Source organism: Zalophus californianus, chromosome 5 (assembly GCF_009762305.2).
Source record: "Zalophus californianus isolate mZalCal1 chromosome 5, mZalCal1.pri.v2, whole genome shotgun sequence".
Classification (NCBI taxonomy): Eukaryota; Metazoa; Chordata; class Mammalia; order Carnivora; family Otariidae; genus Zalophus; species Zalophus californianus.
This window is the reverse complement of record NC_045599.1, coordinates 33,160,270-33,183,294: the sequence shown is the minus strand read 5'-3', so window position 1 is coordinate 33,183,294 and position 23,025 is coordinate 33,160,270. Positions and strand designations below refer to the sequence as shown.

Sequence of the window (23,025 nt, the reverse complement as noted above, 5' to 3'; positions counted from 1 at the left end):
ACCCTTATATAGAAATGTTATGAAAGAAGATGTTTCTCTTGTAATTTGATACAAAAGCAGCTGCTATAAAGCAGAGTTGAGAGAGAACTTGCTCAAGACAGGACAGAAATTTTGAAGAGCAGATGAACTTTGGGGCTCTCCTCTTCTTCCACTACTTTACTTGTGGCCCCTTGGCCTGACGTGGATGGCTGCTTCCGTTCTGATCTAGTTTCTCATCTTCTGTCTTCTGGGAATCACTCCACATGAAGTAGACATGGTAATCTTCTGGAGCATAAATGTGACCAGTCACTCCCATGCTTATAACACTCCACTGAACTCAGTGACCAGAGGATAGATCCTAAGCTCTTGAGCTTGACTTGGAAGGCCCTCTGCCATTGGCCCTTATCGATCTCTCTGGTCCTTTCTTCATGGCTAACAAGCTACTATAGTCCAGCCACACCAAACCACTCCTATTTCCCTGAAGACACCAGCCTCACACCTTGGTGTCTTTTTGTAAACTTCTAGAAATATCAGCAATATCCTTTCTCCCTTCTTTGCCATGAACTCTCTTTTATATATATGTTTATCTATATCTATATTTGATATTGTACTTTACATCTCTGTGAATTATTTCTTTTATAACTGGAAGTTTGCACCTCTTAATCCCCTTCACTTTGTTGGCTCATCCCCCTCTCTCCTCCCCAACTTGGCAACCAACCATGGCTCCAACCTGCAAGACTCCTGGGTTAGGAGGCTCTCCTTTGTGTTTTCCAGCTCCTGGGGTCACTTCCTCTACAGCAGAATTTTCATATTCTTTTATAACTCTCTTTTATCTGTGAACCCCACTGTACTATGAACTGCCCTTTATTTACCTGTAGTTTTGCGATACTCGACACTTAAAATAGTAACTGTTAATTAGGTGCAACTATATACCAGAAACCTTGCATGCATTACCTCATTTATTTTTTTTAAAGATTTATTTATTTATTTATTTATTTATTTATTTATTTATTTATTTGAGAGAGAGAGAGAGAATGGGAGATAGAGAGCACGAGAGGGAAGAGGGTCAGAGGGAGAAGCAGACTCCCTGCCGAGCAGGGAGCCCGATGTGGGACTCGATCCCGGGACTCCAGGATCATGACCTGAGCCGAAGGCAGTCGCTTAACCAACTGAGCCACCCAGGTGCCCCGCATTACCTCATTTAACTCACATGATAACTCATAAGTGTTATTACCTCTATTTCATAAAGAGATGGAAGCCCTGAGAAGTTAAGTAATTTTCCTTAGATCATACAGCTAGTAAATATTTTGAAACTGCTAAAGTTCTTCTCCAACTAAATGAACCCTTAGGGGTCTATCTATCTTACAAAGTTGCAAAGATCAAATGAAGTGATGAATAGGATATGGCTAAGTAAGCTGAAAAACTCTGATGTCAGAAACTGCTGATTTCCACCCCCATCTTTGTCTTCTATTTTCCTTTCATAATAATAGAATCCCTGGTGTTTAAGTAGACACATAGCTGCCCATAATAATAGCTATATTTCCCAAAGTCTCCCACAACCAGGAATGGCCATATGATTCTGTTCAGGCCAATGTGATATGAACAGAACCATACCTACCACTTCTAGGACATTGCTTTAAAGAGAATGAATGAGTCTCCTTCCGTTTCCCCTTCCTTCTAGCTAGGCCATGGACCTGGTGGTGATGAATCATCTTGGATCATATGGATAAGATAGAAGGAGCCTGGGAACTCTGGCCTTGTGGAATTCACATACTTACCCTACGCTGCATCTATCCGGATGATTGCGACAGAGATAAATAAGCTTCTATCTTGTTTCAGCCAATTTGGATCTCTGTTGTAACACCTAAACCTATAATCTAATATAGTCTATTCACAAGGGGGAGGGATTATTCTTATTATTCCTACACAGATGCTTTGAAACTGCATGTAGGCTATATCATAAGAATTAATTTTCTTTTCTCAGTAAAAGACATTGCCGTTCAACTAGTTGTTCAGGTCAAAAACCTAGAAGGCTTTATTTTCCTCTTAAAACGGCTTTCTTGGGGCGCCTGGGTGGCTCAGATGGTTAAGCATCTGACTCGTGATCTCAGCTCAGGTCATGATCTCAGGGTCATGAGATCAAGCTCGGCATCGGGGCTTGGCGCCCAGCATGGAGTCTGCTTGGGATTCTCTCTCTCCCTCTGCCCTGCCCCCACTGGGGCTCTCTCTCTCTCTCTCTCTCTCAAATAAATAAATAAATCTGTAAAACAAAACAAAACATCTTTCTTGAAGTATTGAAGTATGATTGATACGCAATAAACCGAATATGTTGAAGCGTACAATATGATAAGTTTCCGGCCAGGAAACTATTTCCGCAATCAAGATAATAAACATAGCCATCACCACAAACATTACCTAATGCTCCTTTGTCGTCCCTGTCTTCTTCTTCCTCCTCTTCCTCTCTTCTCCTTCTTCTTCTTGTAATCCCTTTCTTCTAACTCCCCTCGTTCCCAGTCCGCTCTGGCAACTGCTGATCTTTCTGTCGCTTCGGATTTGTTAGCAATTTCTAGAATCGCATATACATGGAATTGGATAGTATGTTACTCTTTTTGTGTCTGGCTTCTTCCACTCAGCATACTTATTTGGAGATTAGGAATGATCTTTCTCTCTCTCTTTCTTTCATTGGCACCCTCCTGATCCCAACCCATTCCTTCATCAAGTTCCGTAACCTCTACCCGAGTCCATCGACTTCTACCTTCGTTGCTATCATCCTCACCAGCACCACCATCACTTCGCTCATACCACTTTTATTGTCTCCTAACTGGTCTCTTTGTTTCCACTCTTGTTTCTTCCGATCCATTCTCCACCTAGCACCTACAATGATCTCTTTAAAATGGGATCATATCAGTCTCTTCAGATCAGATCAGTAACCGGTTTGAATTTATTCAGTGCCTTCCAATCACACTCAGAATAATATTCTACCCTGACGGTAGCTTGCAAAGGCCTTTCATGGTCTGTGCACCCCCCTCCCGCACCTTACCACCAACTCTCTGATCAGGGAGTTTGTCTCTTGTTATTGGTAGATCCCAGAGGCCTAGATCAGGGTCTAAAAGATGTTCGATAAATACTTGTTGAATGAATAAATGTTTTGAGTATATGTAAGTAGCGCTGAGAGATAATCAATCACCTTTTTAAGTTCCACAATTGTGGACTGATTCAACCTTGGAAGGAGTACCTCTCTGTACTAGTGAAGCCTTCAGCATGAAGTCTATTCTGTAAAAATAATAGAAGCGACCACATCTTGGTTAGACACCGTGGCAAGTGTCTAAGGACTGTAAACCTTTCAGGACTTTCATAGATTCTTCCTGCCATTTTAGAAGTTCCACAGAGAGGGGCGCCTCCGTGGCACAGTGGGTTAAGCATCTGCCTTCAGCCCAGGTCATGATCCCCAGGGTCCTGGGATCAAGCCCCGCCTCCAACCTGGACTAGAGCTCCCTGCTCAGCAGGGAGTCAGCTTCTCTCTCTCCCTCTGCCCCCGCCCCCCCCCCCCCCCGTGCTCTATCTCTTTCTCTCAAATAAATAACATCCTTAAAAAAAGACAATTGCAGGGGCGCCTGGGTGGCTCAGTTGGTTAAGAACGGCTGCCTTCGGCTCAGGTCATGATCCCAGGGTCCTGGAATCGAGCCCTGCATCCGCCTCCCTGTTCCGCGGGAAGCCTGCTTCTCTCTCTCCCATTCCCCCTGCTTGTGTTTCCTCTCTCGCTGTGTCTCTCTGTCAAATAAAAAATAAATAAATAAATAAAATAAAAAAAAGAACTTGCAGAGAAAGGAAAATAATTTATTTTGAAGACCCAAATGAAAGGGAGAAACATAATATAGTGGTTTCCAGTCCATAAATGTATATCACATTCTGCCAACTCTATGCCCAGGGCAAATGTGATTTTTCTCCAGATTTGCTTTGCTCATGTGGTATCGAGAATTAACATAAAACTTGTCTGGAACCCATGAATCTCTTAGGGCTTTGGTAGAAGTGAATGTGAGGCCATGCTTAGGGACGTTTCTACAGCCCAGGACACGCTACACTGAAGACAGATTCCTAGTCAAAAACTCATGAGTCACAGGAGAAATCAACTGTCATAGAAAAGATCAGCAGATGCCCCCAATGAAAGAACTCAGAAGCCACAAACCTCAGGTGATAATACATTGTAAAGAAATTTTTAAATAATTATACTCATTATGTTCTATTAGTCAAGAATATAACATTACTTATCATTATGAAAAAGAAAAGAGCATGTGGATTTGAAAAAGGACCAAATTAAAAAAAAAAAGAAAAAGAAAAAGGAATAATTTTTTTCATTTTTTATGTGGTAAAATACACATAGAATAACATTCACCACCTTAACCATTTTTAAGTGTACAGTTCAGTGGTATTAAACAAATTTATTTGTTTAATAAATTTGTTTATATATAATTTATAAATTTATAAATAAACAAATTTATAAATAAATTTGTTCTGCTACCATCACCAACATCCATCTCCTGAAGTTCTTTCATCTTGTAAAACTGAAATCTGTACGGTACTTCTTAAACAATAACTTTCCATTCCTCCCCTTCTCCTCATCTCCTGGCAACCACCGTTTTACTTTGTATCTTTATGATTTTGACTGCTCTACACCCCTCGTATAAGTGAAATCATATAGTATCTCTCTTTTTGTGACTGGCTCATTTCACTTAGCATTATGCCCTCAAAGTTCGTCCATGTTGTAGCATGTGTTAGAAATTCATTCCTCTTCAAAGGCTGAATACTATTCCATTGTACATATATGCCACATATTGTTTATCCATTTATCTGTTCACAGACACTTGGGTTGTTTCCACATTTTGGCTTTTGTGAATTTGCTGCTATAAACATAAGTGTACACATATCTGCTTGAGTACTCACTTTGGATTTTTTTGGGTATACACCTAGAAGTAGGATTGCTAGGTCATATAGTAACTCTACTTTTAATTTTTTGAGGAACTACCGTACTGTTTTCCAGAGCAGATGCACCATTTTACATTCCCACCAGCAATACACAGGGGTCCAGTTTCTCCACATCCAGCCAATAATTGTTATTTTCTACATTGTTTTTGTTTTTTGTTACTAGCCATCCTAATGGGTATGAAGTGGTATCTCATTGTTTTGATTTGCATTTCCCTAATGATTAGTGATGTTGAGGATCCTTCCATGTGTTCATCTTCCTTGGAGAAATGTCTATTCAAATCTTTGCCCATTTTTAATTGGGTTGTTTGCTTTTTCATTGCTTACTTGTAGGAGTTCTTTATATATTTTAGGATACTAATTCCTTACTATATATATAATTTGCACATATTTTCTCCCATTCCATGGGTTGCCTTTTCTCTCTTGATAGTGTCCTTTCATGCTTAAAAGTTTTTAATTTTGATGAAGTCCAATTAATCTACATTTTTTTGTTGTTGTCAGTGCTTTTGGTGTCATTTCCATGAAATCATTATTGAATCCAATGTCAAGAAGATTTCTCCAATGTTTTCTTCTAAGAATTTTATAGTTTCGCTCCTACATTTAGGTCTTTTTTTTTTTTTATTTATCTGAGAGAGAGTGAGAGAGAGAGCATGGGGGGGGATGGGTAGAGGGAGAGGGAGAAGAAGGCTTCCCACTGAGCAGGGAGTCCAACGCGGGGCTTGATCCCAGGACCCTGGGATCATAACCTGAGCCAAAGGCAGATGCTTAATGGACTGAGCCATCCAGGTGCCCCTCCTACATTTAGGTCTTTGATCCATTTTGAGTTAATTTTTGTACATGGTGCTTAGTAAGGGTTCAACTTCATCCTTCTGCATGTGGATATCAATTTTTCCCAGTACCTTTTATAGAAAATTATGATTAAAAAAAGATATAAAATATGACAGCATATACATAAACACAGGGAGGAAGGAGAGGAAAAAAAGAGAAAGAATGTATTTGGAGCCTTTCCTTTCTCTTCAACTTTTGGGGTTAGTTTGGAGAGAATAGGTATTAACTTCTTTAACTATTTGGTAAAATTCACCTCTGAATGCATCTGGTCCTGGACTTTTATTTTTTGGTAGTTTTTTTCTTACTGATTCAATTTTATTCATAGTTATTAGTCTGTTCAGATTTTATATTTCTTTCTGATTCAATTTTGGAAGGCTGTATGTTTTTAGGAATTTATCCATTTCTTACAGATTTGTCCAATTTATTGGCATATAATTTTTCATTGTACTTCCTTTCTTGTTTGTTTTTTGTTTTCTAAATTTAAATTCAGTTAATTAACATATAATGTATTATTAGTTTCAGAAGTAGAGTTCAGTGATTCATCAGTTTTATATAATACCCAGTGCTCAATTTGAGAAACAAGGCAGAGGATCATGGGGAAGGGAGGGAAAAATGAAACAAGATGAAACCAGAGAGGGAGACAAACCATAAGAGACTCTTAATCTCAGGAAACAAACTGAGGGTTGCTGGAGTGGAGGTGGGTGGGAGGGATGGGGTGGCTGGGTGATGGACACTGGGGAGGGTACGTGCTATGGTGAGCACTGTGAGTTGTGTAAGACTGATGAATCACAGACCTGTACCCCTGAAGCAAATAATACATTATATGTTAATAAAAAGAAAAAATATTTAAAAAAGGAAAAAAAAGAAAAATACCCAGTGCTCATTACTTCATGTGCCCCCTTTAATGTTCATCACCCAGTTACCCCATTCCCCAACACCCCCTCCCCTCCAGCAACCCTCAATCTTCTTCTCATGATGAAGAGTCTCTTATGGTTTGCTTCCTCTCTGATTTCATCTTGTTTTATTTTTCCCTCCCTTCCCCTATGCTCCTCCGCTTTGTTTCTTAAATTCCATATATGAGTGAAATCATATGATAATTGTCATTCTCTGGTTGACTTATTTTGCTTGGCATAATACCTTCTAGTTCCATCCATATTGTTCCAAATGGCAAGATTTCATTTTTTTTTTTAATGGCTGAGTAGTATTCCATTGGATATATATACCACAACTTCTTTGTTCATTTATCAGTCAATGGACATCTGGTCTCTTTCCATAGTTTGGCTATTGTGGACATTTCTGCATTGGGGTGTAGATGCCCCTTCTGATTAGTACATTTGTATCTTTGGGGTGAATACCTAATAGTGCAATTGCTGGGTTGTAGAGTAGCTCTATTTTCAACTTTTTGAGGAACCTCCATACTGTTTTCCAGAGGGGCTGCACCACTTGCATTCCCACCAATGGTGTAAGAGGGATCCCCTTTCTCTGCATCCTCGCCAACATCAGTCATTTCCTGACTTGTTAATTTTAGCCCTTCTGACCTGTGTGAGGTGATATCTCATTGTGATTTGATTTGTATTTCCCTGAGGCCCACTGATGTGTAGCGTTTTTTCATGTGTCTGTTGGCCATTTGGATGTCTTCTTTGGAGAAATGTCTGTTCATGTCTTCTGCCCATTTCTTGATTAGATTATTTGTTCTTTGGGTGTTGAGTTTGGTAAGTGCTTTATAGATTCTGGATACTAGCCCTTTATCTGATAAGACATTTGCAAATATCTTCTCCCATTCTGTTGGTTGTCTTTTGGTTTTGTGGACTGTTCCCCTTGCTGTGCAAAAGCTTTTTATCTTGATGGTCTCAATAGTTTGTTTTTGCCTTTGTTTCCCTTGTCTTTGGAGATGTGCCTAGCAAGAAGTTGCTGCAGTCGAGGCCACAGAGGTTACTGCCTATTCTCCTCTAGGATTTTGATGGATTCCTATCTAACATTTAGGTCTTTCATCCATTTTGAGACTATTTTTGTGTATGGTGTAAGGAAATGGTCCAGTTTCACTCTTCTGTATGTGGCTATTTTTCATTGTACTTTCTTATTATCCTTTGTATTTCTGTGGTGTTGGTTGTTACTTCTCTTTTGTTTCTGATTTTATTTATTTGGGTCCTTTCTCTTTTTTTCCTTGATGAGTCTGGCTAAGGGTTTATCAATTTTGTTTATCTTTTGAAAGACCCAGCTCTTGATTTCATCAATTAGTTCTTTTTTATTTTTTTGGTCTCTGTCATTTATTTCTTTTAAAAAAATCTATTTATTCGGGCACCTGGGTGGCTCAGTCATTAGGCGTCTGCTTTTGGCTCAGGTCATGATCCCGGGATCCCCTGCTTCTTCCTCTCACACTCCCCCTGCTTGTGTTCACTCTCTCACTGTCTCTCTCTCTGTCAAATAAATAAATAAAATCTTTTTAAAAAATCTATTTATTATTATTATTATTTTAAAGTAAACTCTATGCCTACCATGGGGCTTGAACTCATGACCCCAAGATCAAGAGTTGCATGCTGTTCCAGCTGAGCCAGCCAGATGCTCCTCTGTCATTTATTTCTGCTCTGACCTAATTCCTTCCTTCCTTCTGTTATTTCCTTCCATCTTGGGCTTTCTTTGTTCTTTTTCTAGTTTAGGTGTAAGGTTAGGTTGTTTATTTGAGTTTTTTCTTATTTCTTTAGGTAGGCTTGTATCATTATGACATTTCCCCCATTGAATGGTCTTGGCACACTTGGGACAAAAAAAAAATCGTTTGACTATATCTTGAGGGCTTATTTCTGGGCTCTCTATTTTTTTCTAAGATTGATTGAGATCAATCTTAGAGATAAAGAGAGGGAGAGAGAGTGAGTGAGATCACAGGGGGAGAGGCTGCAAGAGAAGGGAGAGGGAATCCTAAGCAGACTCTGAGCTGAGTGTGGAGCCCGACTTGGGGCTCGATGGGGGCTCAATCCCATGACCCTGAGATTACAACCCTGAGATCAGGACCTGAGCTGAAACCAAGAGTTGGACCCTAAATTGACTGAACCACCCAGGCACCCCACTGGGCTCTCTATTGTATTCCATTTGTACAGTTGTCTGTCTTTATGCCAGCATCACACTGTTTTGATTACTGTAGTTTTATAATAAAGTTTGAACTCAGGAAGTGTGAATCCTCAGTTTGCTCTGCTTTTTCTAGATTGTTTTGGCTATACAGGGTTCCTTGAGATTTCATATGGATTTCAGGATGGGTTTATCTATTTTTGCGAAAAAAAGTCATTGGGACTTTGATAGGGATGGCATTAAATCTGTAAATCATTTTGGGTAGGATTAACATTTTAACAATATTAATTAAATCCTCTAATCCACGAACACAGAATGTCTTTCCATTTATTTGTGTATTCTTTAATTTCCATCTGCAACATTTTGTAGTTTTCATTGTACAAATCTTTCACTTCCTTTGTTATGTTATTTTTTTTTAAGATTTTATTTTTTTATTTGACAGAGAGAGACATAGCGAGAGAGGGAACACAAGCAAGGGGAGTGGGAGAGGGAGAAGCAGGCTTCCCATGGAGCAGGGAGCCCGATGCAGGGCTCGATTCCAGGACCCTGGGATCATGACCTGAGCCGAAGGCAGACGCTTAGTGACTGAGCCACCCAGGCGCCCCTGTTATGTTATTTCTGAGTATGTTATTCTTTCTGATGCTATTGTGAACACAATTATTTTCTTAATTTCCTTTTCAGATTGCTTATTGTTAGTGGATAGAAATGCAACTGATTTTTGCGTGCTGACTTTGTATCCTTATACTTTGCTGAATACATTTATTAGCTCTAATAATTTTTGTGTGGAATTGTTAGGATTTTCTAATTATAAGGTTTTATCATCTGTGAACAGGGATAATTTTATTACTTCCTTTCCAATTTGGATGCCTTTTATTTCTTTTCTTGCTTAACTGCATTGGCTAGGACATCCACTACTATGTTGAGTAGAAGTGGCGAAAGTGGGCACCCTTGCCTTGTTCCTTGTCTTACTGGAAAAGCTTTCAGTCTTTTACCAATAAACATGATGTTCACTATGGGTTTTGTATATGTGGCTTTTCTTATGTTAAAGTTGTTTCATTCTATTCCTAGTTTGTTAAGTGTTTTTGTCATGAAAGGGTCAAATAAAATTTTAAGAATTAAAGTTTATAATTATTCAAATAAAAACCCAAGGAATGACTTAAACAGTAAATTAGACATAGTTGAAAAAACTTAGTAAATTAGTGAGGAAAAGTGAATAAATCATTCAGGATTCAGCATGGGGAAATAGTAAGTATAAAATAGAGGCAAAGATTTATGGATGATTCAACATATTTTAAATAGGGGTTCTAGTTAGGAATAATGACAAAAAATGGTGGGGAGCCAATATTCCATGAGTTACTGGTTGAACATTTTTCAGAATTAGCATAAAACCTCAGATTAAAGAAGTGTACTATGTCCCAAATAGGAAAAATAAAGAAAGCACACACACACACACACACACACACACACACACACACACACGTAAAAGGGCAGAACCTAGAACAATGTGAATGTCTTAAAAAACATGAGAGATAAGACAGGTTTCTAACAAAATCATGAAAAGCAGCCTGACAGAAATTTTTATCAGTATATGAAAGCCAGAAGACTATGGAAAAATGTCTAATAATTGTCAATCTGTAATTCTATACACAGCTAATCTGTCATTTCAAACTAAAGGTGAAATTAAGACAATTTTACATATACAAAGTGACTTACTTTCATAAGGCTGCCATAACAAAGTACTATAAACAGGGTAGCTTAGAACAACAGAAATTTATTTTCACACAGTTTTAGAGGCTAGAAGACCAAAATCAAGATGTTGACATTGTCATTGTCCCTCTAAAAGCTATAGAGGGTTTCTTGCCTTTTTCAGTTTCTGATCGCCAGAAGTATAACTGCAATCTTCACATGGCATTCTCCTGTTTCTTCACATAGTCCTCTTTCTGTGAATGTCTATCTCTAAGTCTAAATTTCCCCTTTTTATAAGGACACCTGTCATATTGTGCTATGGTACGTTGGTGCACCCCCAAAATTCGTATGTTGATATCTTAACCCGCAAACATGATGGCATTAGCAAGTGGGGCCTTTGGGAAGTGCTTAAGTCTTGAGAATGGAACCCTTACAAATGGGAGTCATATTCTTATAAAAGAGACCCCACAGAGATCTTTCACTCTTTCTTGTGAGAACACAGCAAGAGGTCAGAAGTCTGCAACTCAGAATAAGGCCCTCATTCAACCATGCTAGCACCCTGATCTTGAACTTCCAGTCTCCAGAACTATGAGAAATAAACGTTTGCTGTTTATAAGCCATCCAGTCTGTGGTATTTTGTTATAGCAGCCTGAAGGACTAAGACATACTGGATTAGGGCAACTCCAACAACCTTATTTTAACTTGATTACCATTGTAAAGACTTGATTTCCAAATAGATGACATTTGGATGTACTTCACCTCATCTTCTTTGGGGGGGGACACAATCAAATCCATCATACAAGGCTGAGAGTTTACTCTCCAAGACTCTTCCTGAAAGAACCTACTAAAGGACTTACTTCATCAAGAAGGAAATTAAACTCAGGAGGAAGGAGTGGTATGCAAAAAGGAACAATGGCCAGAAAAATTGAGAGAAGATTCTTTCTTAAGGTCCCACTGCTTTTAGCAGGCAGTATTTGAACCCAGGTTGTCTGACACCTTAGCCTATGCTTCTAACTTTGACATTACATATGCCTCTATGAGGAGTGTTTTTAAAATCTCACGAGGTAATATACAGATAAGTGTCTGAGACTTTCTTTGAATTTTAATTTTTAGTCATTATTTATTAACTATCTATAACGAAGTTCTAAGAAGGTCCTGGAATAGAATTAGGCCTTTCTTTTCTTTACCAAATTAGAGAAAAATGGCTAGTTTTCTTCTGAAGAATTTATTCTTACTGAGTGTTTATTTTGTATTTCTTCTCTGTGAGGCACTGTGATCAGTGTTTTGGGTATAAATGGGAGAATCATTATTCCATAGTTCTTGATTTCAAGGAGCTTAGAGTTTAATAAGAATTTTTTTTTGGTAGGGGACTCCTGGGTGGCTCAGTTGGTTAAGCCTCTGCCTCCGGCTCAGGTCTTGATCCCAGGGTTCTGGGACAGAGTCCCACATCAGGCTCCTTCCTCAGCAAGTAGCCTGCTTCTTCCTCTGCCTGCCAATCCCCCTGCCTGTGCTCTCTCTCTCTGACAAATAAATAAATAAAATTTTTTTAAAAAAAAGTTTTGTTTTGTTTTTGTTTTGAAGGTAGGAAGTATCATATACCTCAGAAAGGAACAGATGTAGTCTTGAAGAGAGTTCAGAGGAAAGATTATTTTTGGTCTGTGTGATGAATGATACAAAAAAGCAAAAAAGATAATGGGAGAGGTGGCCTGCTTCCTAGACCTTGAAAGACAAACATAATAATGCTAACTACATCAACTTAACTATAACTCTTGAGTACCTACTGTGAGCATGGTGCTATGCTTGGAGCTTTTCCCAGTCTTATTACCTAAAATAACCATGTGAGGTCAATATTGTTACTCTCAAATTAAATAAGGGCACAAACTCTACTGTTACACAGCTACTGAAGTGGAACCAGACAGGCCTAGGCAAGAGCAAACATTGAATCCAGAGCTAGCTGGATCCAAATTCCCTGCCTTCCCCGCCCCCCCGCAAGTTTTTAGAGTCGGTAAAACATCCATTTCTTCCGTTTCTAAAAGTCTAATTACTATTCATCTTCTGGTTGAAATGCCAGGTCTTTTATTAGCAGATTCTGAAAATGTAGTCTGCAGGTGGACTTGCATCAGGTCATAAAGGGAGTTTGGGAAAACACAAACTTCCGGGCCCCAATTTCAGATATTTTTAAGTAATTAAGTCTGGGATGAGGACCAGAGACTCCATATTATTATTTTTTAAAATATTTATTAGAGAGAGAAAGCATGAGCACAGGGGGAGGGGCAGAGGGAGAACCCAAAGCAGACGCCCTACTGAGCATGGAGCCCAACGCAGAGCTCAATCTCAAGACCCCAGAGATCACCACTCAAGCAGAAATCAAGAGTCAGGACCTTCAAGCGACTGCACCACCCACGCACCCCAGAGAATCTGTATTCTTTCAGCAAATTTATTTTGCCTCTCTTGAGAACCACTGTGTCTAGAAGGTCTTCCAGAAGACTTCAGTAGAAATAAATTCTTTGGAAGAACACTTCTACTAAAACTGCTGGACTTCTCCGTACTGGCATGCCTAAGGCTGAGGTTGATTCTTCTACTTCCCTGACAGCACAGGGATTAGCTGAAGTAATGAATGCCTGAAGAGGTTTTGGCCTGATCTACTTACAACTCTAGTCACCAAGCACTAACTAAGGCATTTGTGAAAGCGCTTAAAACCACAGAGAATCTGCGCGCCAAGCCTGATAGATCGCGTGGGGGAAAACGTAATCTGTGTTCGTGACATTTCTAGAAGCCGGGCTAGTCCGACTCGTGCGCAGGCGCAGAAGGAAAGGGACAGTCGACCCGCCAAAGCTTGCCCCTCCTCCATCCTCTTTCTGGCTTTATCGTACTGCGCAGGCGCTCTGAGTGAACCAAGATGGCGGCTCCCGTGGATCTGGAGTTGAAGAAGGTAAAAGAGGGTCCTGACCTGCTACAGGCTTCTCTTTGGGAAGCTAAGGGGATATATCGCATGAGGCTCGAGTCCTGAGGAAGGCAAGAGGCCCCAGGGAACTGGGGAGTGATTTCCCAGAGTCCTGAGGCGGGACCAGGTCTCCTTATGTTGGCGTGGGGGGCGAGCAGCTCTTTCTGGGTAAGAGCCGGTTGGGCTGGTCTGGTTAAGTCTGGCGGGCCGATAGCTGGCATGTTCTCTCGTTCCGAGCTCCAGGGCCGTTTCGTTGTGTGGAGGCTTCAGTTCCCTAGTAAGGCCTGAAGTTAAGCGTTTCAAATTGGAGACCCTTCGGACCGCTTGCCTGAGCTGAGGCATCTGTAATTCTAAATCCTCATTTGCTTTAAAAATTCCCAAGTCCACTCTGTTTTTAGGCCACTTACTTGATCCTGTACCGTGAAAGGTCGCAGTATCTACATACAGGTCAGAGTTAGATAGTCTCATAGCAATGTTAGTATCAGGGCTTTAACTCCCAGCCGTACTCCCCTTCCCCTTTTCTTGAAGGACTTGTCAAAAAAACAGGTCCGTAAAATTTTCCAAATATAATCTGTATCAGAAGGAACTGGGCTCCTCTCTTCAAACAGTTGCTTATAAATGTGTTTAGTTAAAAAGGTTTTCGCCATCTAAGGGTTGTCAGGGAAAGGATCCTGGACTTATCTACGTTAAACCTGTACTTTTTTTAGAAAAGGAAACTGAGTTCCAGAAAAGATTTAGTTAAAAGTTGGGACTAGAATCCACTATTCCCTACTTTACTCCACACCTTTTGATTATGAGTTTAGGTTCTTCAGAAAAGCAAATTTTGCGTCTTAATACTTCTGGTCAACCTTTGCATATGAAATAGGAAGCTGGGCTAGTTGTTGCTCCTAATAAATGAAGCTGTTTGTTATTACCCGGAGGATTTATGTGTATGTAACTTGCTTTTTGTCTTTCTTCTTTTGAAACTTGTAAATTTAGTCTTTAACGTGGTGTTCTCTAATGCTGTAATATCTCAGCTTAACAGTTACCAGCTTCCTTAGCAAAGTGTGCACAGGTCAGGTAATTTTACATGCAAAACAAAATTCATTTTAAGAATTCTTAACGAATTCTAAAAATTTACCTTTTTTTTTCCTGTTAAGAGTTCAAATGTAAGTCAGGGTTTAGTGAAAGAGTAAACAGTTGAGTACAGCTGTGAATGGTCTTAGCTCCCAGTATTTGAATTCGTTGTTAAGAAACCCCTGGGCAATGAATGGAAACTAAGAAAATGATTGGAGACTTAAATTGGGTAGTTTTGACGGCTAATTAAATTAACTAAAAAATAAACTTGTTTAAAAGTTTTATCTTCTAATATCTTTATGAGATCTTTGTTGTTGTTGTTGAAGACTAAGGAAATTTCAGGCACCTCCCTTTCTAAATCAGTCTTTGGAAACCTACTAGTAGGGGAGAACAAAGTCAGAAAAAAGTTTAGTAGCCTTTGCCTTCTATTGTTGCAGTCACAGATGTTATTATTAAGGCATAAATTTGACAGCATCTGAAAGTCATTCCAGGCACTTAAGAGTATCCAAGAACTGTGTTTATCTTTAAGTGTACATGAGGGTCAAATTTGGCTTGGTATGTGGATATGAATATCATGATGCAGTTCTTCTACCAATGCTTTGATTTTTTTGTTAGTTTTTTATCTTTATCTCAAAAATATTTGTATTCTGAATATTACTGTAGACAGAATAGAAACATTCCTGAACTAGGGGTCGGAAGAAAGGGATTTAAGTACCTGCCTTTCCACCTAATAGTTGTTCAACCCTGTGGAAGCCACTTTTATCTTTTTAACAAATTTAGTTACTTTAACTTGTAAAGAGTGATGATGAAACTGCCATCCCTAACTCATAGGATTATTGAGAAGAGTAAATGAGATAAATTCTTCAATGTTCTCATATTAATATTCCTTTGTTAGTATTTCAAACAAATGTGAGAAAGTGTTTTGAAACCTAGTCATGTAACACAAATGAAGTGAGTCGTTGTATTTGTGGTTCTGTTTTGAATCTCTGGGTGTCATCCTCTGACTCTTGCATTTATTGTTTTTATTACTCCTTGGATACCTGCTTTTCATAAGGTTATTTAATGTACATTTGTTCTTCAAATAGACTGCATCTTCTGAGGACAGGATAAGTTCATTATTTAGTATGGTGGCTTGATTGTTTACAATTATATTGACTTTTACTGATGTTTGTGTCAGTAAATTTAACAGCTTTGTCTCTGGTTAACATGCTTTATTTTAATGTGTTTGGATTTGACTTGTGTTTCCTGTAAAATGTTTCACCCACTAAATCAAGGACTTTTTTTTATTAGGCCTTCACAGAGCTTCAAGCCAAAGTTATTGACACTCAACAGAAGGTGAAGCTTGCAGACATACAGATTGAACAGCTAAACAGAACGAAAAAGCATGCACATCTTACAGATACAGAGATCATGACTTTGGTAGATGAGACTCACATGTATGAAGGTGTAGGAAGAATGTAAGTAAAATATATCCTTAAGGGGGTTATTGTGGGAGAGTTTTTGTCTAGAATTCGTTCATTTTAAAACTTGGGTTAAAGTATTATAGTAGTTTTGAGGATCATCGAGTCAAATACCTCTTTTTAAAAAATGCTAACTGAACCCCAGATAGATGTGTTTAATATTAGACTTTGAAGTACATTTCTTAAGTATTTTCCTGTTCTTCTCTCTCTGATCAGGTAGGTACTTAAGTGTATAACTTCAATGACAAAAATATGATTTGTCATGAAAAGATGTTTATAGTAATTTTGTGTGTGAAGATTTATTTAAGTAGTTGTAGTTTTAACTTCCCCTGTCCTACCTGATTTATTAGGAATCATACAGATCCTAGATCTTTTAGATGTTTGTCCAGTGTTGTAAAATAAAAATAGATTCATTTATCATTTAAATAAACTCATCCTGTCATACATGAGAAATCAAGTAAACCAATTTGCCTTTTGTTTGTTCTAATTGTTATATTATTAACCACCCACACTGCACTTTTCTTCTTTTAAGAAATACATTACCCTTGTGAGGGAGAATAGATCTGCTTTGCCTTCTCTAAGCAGTAAATAAGGAATGGAAAAGCCCTTAACTACAGGTCACATTCCATTACAATGAGCTAAAAGGAGAAGACTGATTTTTTTTTTTTTTTTTAAGTGGGGGAGGTACAAGAGGAGGGTTTTTCTGGAATTTGGTCTTTGAATATTATTTAGTAAGTGGACCATTACTTCAAGTTTGGAGATCTTTTAGTTGAGTGGAATTTGACCTCGGTCTTAGGATGACTTGTTTTGTGATTGATTTGAAGGAAGTGTAACATGTGTAACATTTAGTAATGGCTTTGGAATGACATCATGAGAAGTGGGCCCTGCTCATGACTAGCTACTCCATTTCTTTCTGGAAAAGAGATAGATTATGATAAACATGTGATTTGTTTTCTCAGAATAAACAATATATCACAAATAAATTTTATCTCTGTAGTTCATATTTTTCATTTTAGCTTAGTTTTAGAGGAAGAGAATCCCACTTTGAGGGTTTGCTTACTGGGGCATGAAAGAATTGGAATGATAACAAAATAGAACCCTTGAATATCTGTCTGTGTAGTATGAGGTGCATTGTTGGCATTCACTACAGGGTAATTTTATCCTTAATGTGAATATCCTTAGGTATTAAAACAGTAATGTTAGCTTTCCTAACATGTTTGTTAACGTGTTGCACCTGGATTTCATGTCACAGCATTAGCCTTTGCAACAGTTAAAGAATCTCTTTTTCCAAAAATAGAAAAACTCTTTTGACTGTCTTTGGCCTTTTGAGCTACAATGAAGTTTTTAGTTTTAATCAGAATAATTTAATTGATTAAACATAGTACATAAGTGGGGTAGTTGCTTTTTTTTGCATACTCCCCTAAGTGCTACAAATATGTTGTATTCCATGTGAAGAAGTATAGAATTAAAAGGCTAGGATATGATTTAGTTAACATACAACAGTAGTAGTATTTCCTGAAGATTTATTTCATGTATAAGAAATACATAGTTTTAAATGTTTGGATAAAGTGAAACCTACGTAGTTTCAAACTGGTTTTCAATTTGACTTTTACGCTTTCTGCATCCCACTGAGTGCAAATTTGACCCTGCATTGTAGGGGCATGTAAGGTGAACAGCGTTTGTTGTTTGGCTAGAGTATTAGTGCCCTCAGGAAGAAAAGACTTGCTGAGTATTAGTCTGGTCATGAGGATGTTCTCCTTGATGCTAAACCTGAAATAACTATTTCTGAATTTATAGTCTTGAGTAATCTTGAGTATCATTGTGATTCACTTATTTAATTCAAGTCTTTACCTTAATTTGTCTTTTCCTTTTTGAGTATTATTTGGGATTTCTAATTAGAATACTAATTTTTCTCAAGCTATTGTTTTAAAACCATGAATTATAAAATCCAAAATACTCCATTTTTGTTTTAGGATCTGTAGTAGATTTTTGCCATTGCTGAAATTCAGGCCTCATTGTATCTTGCCTAGATTATTGCAATAGCATCTTAATTTTCTTTCTGCCTTTATTCTGTCTGTCCAAATGCAGTCTTCGCACTTCTGCCGGAATTGATCACGTCCATATTTTTCATAAAATTCTTTGATCTCTTGCCCACAGGATAAAATCTAAACTTATTAGCCTAGTATTCATTCATAATCTGTCCATTATTAATGTAACCCCCTAGCCTCAAGTCCTGCCACTTTCTATTCCCAGGCTCAGGATAGCACATAAGTTTCATGTCATGGACTTAACTTCTTGCATTGATTTTGGGTTTTCTGTTGAGAAGGAGTTTGAGTTTCATGTGGGCTTTAAACATGTTTTGATTGATTAGTAATGTCTGTCATGGGTGAAGGTATAAGAGTAGTAAGTAGCATATGTTCCAGAAATGGTTATCCCTACTTTTGCCACAGGGTTTTGTCACACATGTTCTTGCTTTTGCTCGTTCTGTCCTTGGCCTGAAGTATCCTCTTGCCCTTGTGAAATTCTTAATCCTTCAAGACATAGCTCATCTGTGAAGATTTTTCGGTTCTCCCTGGCAGACTTATTCCACACTTCCCTGGGTGATGCCAGAGCTTTTGTTCCTGTAGCTAGTACAGCAGAGAAAGAGAGATGATTGATTTCTAAATGGGTCATTTTCCTCAACTAGATCGTCAGCTCTGTGAGACCATGTACATACATATTTGTCTTTGTTTCCTCAGTTCTCAACATAATGTCTGACACAAAATAGGTGTTAAATGTATCTTGATTTGGGGCGCCTGGGTGGCTCAGTTGTTAAGCGTCTGCCTTCGGCTCAGGTCATGGTCCCAGGGTCCTGGGATTGAGCCCCGCATCGGGCTCTCTGCTCAGCGGGAAGCCTGCTTCTTCCTCTCCCACTCCCCCTGCTTGTGTTCCCTCTCTTGCTGTCTCTCTCTCTGTCAAATTAAAAAAAAAAATCTTTAAATGTGTCTTGATTTGAAATGAGTATGATTCTTTCTCTTGCCTAAAATAACTGCATTTTCTTTTATTTCTTTAGAAAGAAAATATGTTTGGAAAGTTGGACAATTAAGAATTAGGCTTTTTTATTCTGTTTTAGAATATTCAACAAAGGTGAAATTGTAAAAGTAATGTATTTTGACTAAGGTCAGAGGGTTTTTTTTTTTTTTTTAACATTCTTAGTTTATTGATCCTCTCATGAAAAATCTGCACAGCCACCACAAATAAAGCCACTGCAGCATCTTTACTCCTTCTGTTGTCCAATCTCCAGCTCACTTTTTGCCAGCACCAGCGTTGGCTTTTGCAGTCCCCGTGACTTTCTTCATTCTGTTCTTGCGTTCCTTTTGCTGTTTTCTTGATGTCTTTTTCTTTTCATACAGGCCATGTCTTGCAAGTCTGTGTTTGGGTTCATTTTTCTTTGCATAATCCAAGGAATCATAAATCATGCCAAAGCCGGTTGTCTTGCCACCACCAAAATGGGTTCTGAATCCAAACACAAATATGACATCTGGTGTGGTCTTGTACATTTTGGCTAGTTTTTCCTGAATTTCTCTCTTAGGTACCGTTGCCTTTCCAGGGTGAAGAACATCAATGACCATCTGTTTCCGCTGAAGTAGTCGGTTAGTCATGAACTTCCTGGTCCGGATAGTTACTCTGTCGTTCATGATGGCGGCGAGGGTTCAAGCAGCCGGGGAGGAAAAGAAGAGGAGTTGTTTCTGACCAAAATTATGTCCTTTGGTTGGACAGTATTAATTCTTTATTAAATCTACCGAGAAAGTTGACTAATTCTAAATGCCAACCAGTTGCAGAGATGTTCGTTCAAAACTGACAGTATAGAAGAACCTAAGCCTTTGGAATTATGCTGAGAGCAGTATAGTCCTTAAAGAATAAAGGCTATTCTATGCAGAATAATATCAATATAACTGTATCTCTTTTACCTTCCTCATTTTCATATAGGATGGAAATCAGATTTTCCTTTATAGGGTATGTATTTAGTTTAACCAAATCTTGCCAGCCCAGATGTCTTTCAAGTCACAAGTATGGAGAAATTTGGTAGTATTAAATACCCCTTATATATGGCTAATTGTGGTTTTAAACAAGGAAAATCGAGCTATAGGGTAAGAGATGATGAATTGCTATATACTGTGAGCTCTGCGTATTCATTGCTCAAAGCCATATGCCATCCAGTCTCTTGGCGTGTTGCCAGCACATTTTAGTTCTCTTACTTCATATTCTTTGGAGAGGCTGTTATGTAGCCTGATACTACTACCACCAATTTCTAGTTTGGCTACTTAAGCTGTTTGTGAGCTGACCTCACCATACTGCTTTGAGAACTATGATGAAAGTTACAACTGTGGAATGATCTGTCTGAATAGTTTGCAAGTGTTTGTCTTTGCATCTTTCTAGCATGCAAGGAGGGAATAGACATAGTTCTCAAATACTGCATGAATGTTTCTTGTATCTTTTTTTTTTCCTGAATAAGAACCAGTTTATAATGGTTTATGGGGGTTTTCTTCCCTTTTACTTTGCACACTAGAAAATAAGAGTATTTTTAAAAATAAGAATTATATTTGAAAGTGTATGTAAAGGACATTTAACCATGCTGGTATTTGAAAGGACCATCATTAGAATAAATGTCAGACTTACTTTTATGAACCCTAGGTATGATCCTCACCCTGAGGTCAGGTTTATTATTCTATAATTTTAATATCCTTTTACTTGAGCATTACATAAACTTTTTTCCAAAAGAGACAAATTAAGCTTTTAATTTTTTTAATATGGGAGGAACTTGAGTAGATTAGCCTTTGAGAAGAATGATTAGTGCCTTTTTAAAACTTGAACCTAACTAAAAATAACTTTGTACCATATTTAAACCAATTTAGAGGTATGCCACCATTCTGTGGGTATTTTTTACATTTAAGGAACTAAGAATGAACAATGGTATAAATCTACCAACTAGATAAGTGTCTAGCAATGCAGAAATTGCTGTTTGGGAGCGGTGTTGCTATTTCTACTTGTTGAAGTAATTTGATGGTTGATCTCTAACGGTTGAAAGATCCAGAAGTGTAAAACCTAAGATAAATGTGGCACAGGTAGAAAGTAAAAACAGTAGATGTATTCCTGATAGGTAACAAATTAACATCAACAACAAAAATCTAAACAGTTGAGTAACTTTCCAACTATTTGGGATGTAGTAATCTGAATTCTTCATGACGGCTTGTTTGAAATGCGCTTTGTTTAAAATACTATGTTGGTTTTGTTGTTATTTTAATTGTTAGTTTGGATATTGACCTGTAATTTGAATCGTGACATTAATAAAGCCAAGTTGAAATATTTGCTCTTTCTCTGTTTCATTACGTTAAATACTAATAGAAAGGGACATAGTCATGGTGCCTCAAGTTTTGAAACCATTTTACAATTTCATGTAGCTGTAGAGTTGGTATTCCAGTCAATTTGAGGTCATTTTAAAGCCGACAAAATAGTTGTACTAGATTAGGAAATAAACCACAAATCTTGGTGCAGTAAATATTGTTGATGTTACAGTAAAAATAGTTATGTATTCTTACTGGAATCAAGTTTGGATATTTTATTTAGTGCTTGCTATAGGAGAAAAAAATGTACATTACTTTTGTTGTGAGAGCACACTGCAGACATAAATTTATCATCTTGTATACTACTTTATACTTAGAAAAAATGAAGCAAAGATAACTAAAGAGTTCTTCCCTTTGAAAATTATTTTGTTTTTTAGATTTCTTTTTTTTTTTAAGATTTATTTATTTATTTGACAGAGACATAGTGAGAGAGGGAACACAAGCTAGGGGGAGTGAGAGAGGGAGAAGCAGGTTCCCGCTGAGCAGGGAGCCCGATGGGCTCAATCCCAGGATCCTGGGACCATGACCTGAGCCAAAGGCAGACGCTTAACGACTGAGCCATTCAGGCACCCCTTAGATTTCATTTTAAAGGAAGAGGGGTTCTTGATGTTGAGCTGCTTTTACTAATAGAATGTGACCCACCCTTTTTGTGTTTTTATACGGAGCCATTTAAAGTCCTGGCTTTCATTGCTCAGAGTTCTAAGGGAAAAAACAACAACTTTTCTGTTGTGCAGGGAAAAATGACTTCAGTCTTGTTGATGCTGAGTATGTATATGACCCCAGATGGGCACACTTCTCTTTCACAGATGTGGTACTCTAGGGAGAGGAGATTTTTGAGTCATATTCTTAATTTCCTTAAGTTGTTAGTGATTTAAAAACTCAAATGTTGATTATAACTGCTGTACGGCTGTGTAGAATGACATCACTGTTTTTGTGCCAGGGGAAGTTAGCAAACATTTGCGTAGGAATCACATAGCTATGTTTCTTCTTCAGAAGATTATTTTTAATAATTCTTTCCCTTCTTCCCCTCCCATGTCCTCCAGAATCCAGACTGTCACACTGAAACACAGGAAGTTAGTTTCGAAAATCATTGTGCTAATTAGGAGTTTATTGTAAAGGGAAAAGAAGTCTGTTATACTTACCTTGGGATGTGCAAACATGCTAAAATACAATTCTTATTTAATGTGTCCTTATTTTAGGCTCGAACTTGATTTAAAAATGTAAATAAAATTGATTCATTTGGTTACTTGGAGGACTTGACTTTTGCATTTCCTGACATCAAAAGGCCTGACTTTTTTTTTTTTCTTTAAACTGGCAAAGGATTAAACAAGACCTGCTTTTGTTGCATGAAAGTAGCAATTACTCAGCAGCACAAGAGGATACTACAGTGTATCCCAGTTGGTGATAAGGATTGATTTAGTAAACTGAGGGAAGGGTGAAAAATACCATTACCTTGTTGTTCCTATCTAAATAAAAATTAAGGTAGCAGTAACCTTGAACTATGTTACTTTGTCATTGGGGAATTGTTTGCTGCAACTGACTTCAGCTGAATTTCTCTGAAATGAAAAACAGTTTTAAGCTGTACCAAGAATTTTCTGATTTTAGCTGCCACTTATCTCATAATGGCAAATTTAGGAACAAGTTGCTA

At 38.0% G+C, this 23,025-nt stretch overlaps 1 protein-coding gene across 2 annotated transcripts in view; it reads left to right on the top strand.

Moving 5' to 3' along the window:
• Positions 1–13,333: 13,333 nt before the first annotated feature.
• Positions 13,334–23,025, top strand: part of PFDN1 (prefoldin subunit 1) — a 68,133-nt gene continuing 58,441 nt past the window's right edge. Inside the window, exons 1-2 of one of the 2 annotated variants that reach the window (XM_027607109.1) lie at positions 13,334–13,465; positions 15,824–15,990. In XM_027607109.1, coding sequence (XP_027462910.1) covers positions 13,433–13,465; positions 15,824–15,990 — 200 coding nt within the window. In that variant the 5' untranslated portion in view covers positions 13,334–13,432. Of the gene's footprint in view, positions 13,646–15,823; positions 15,991–23,025 lie in introns of both variants that reach the window. The other variant, XM_027607110.1, reaches the window with a different exon arrangement.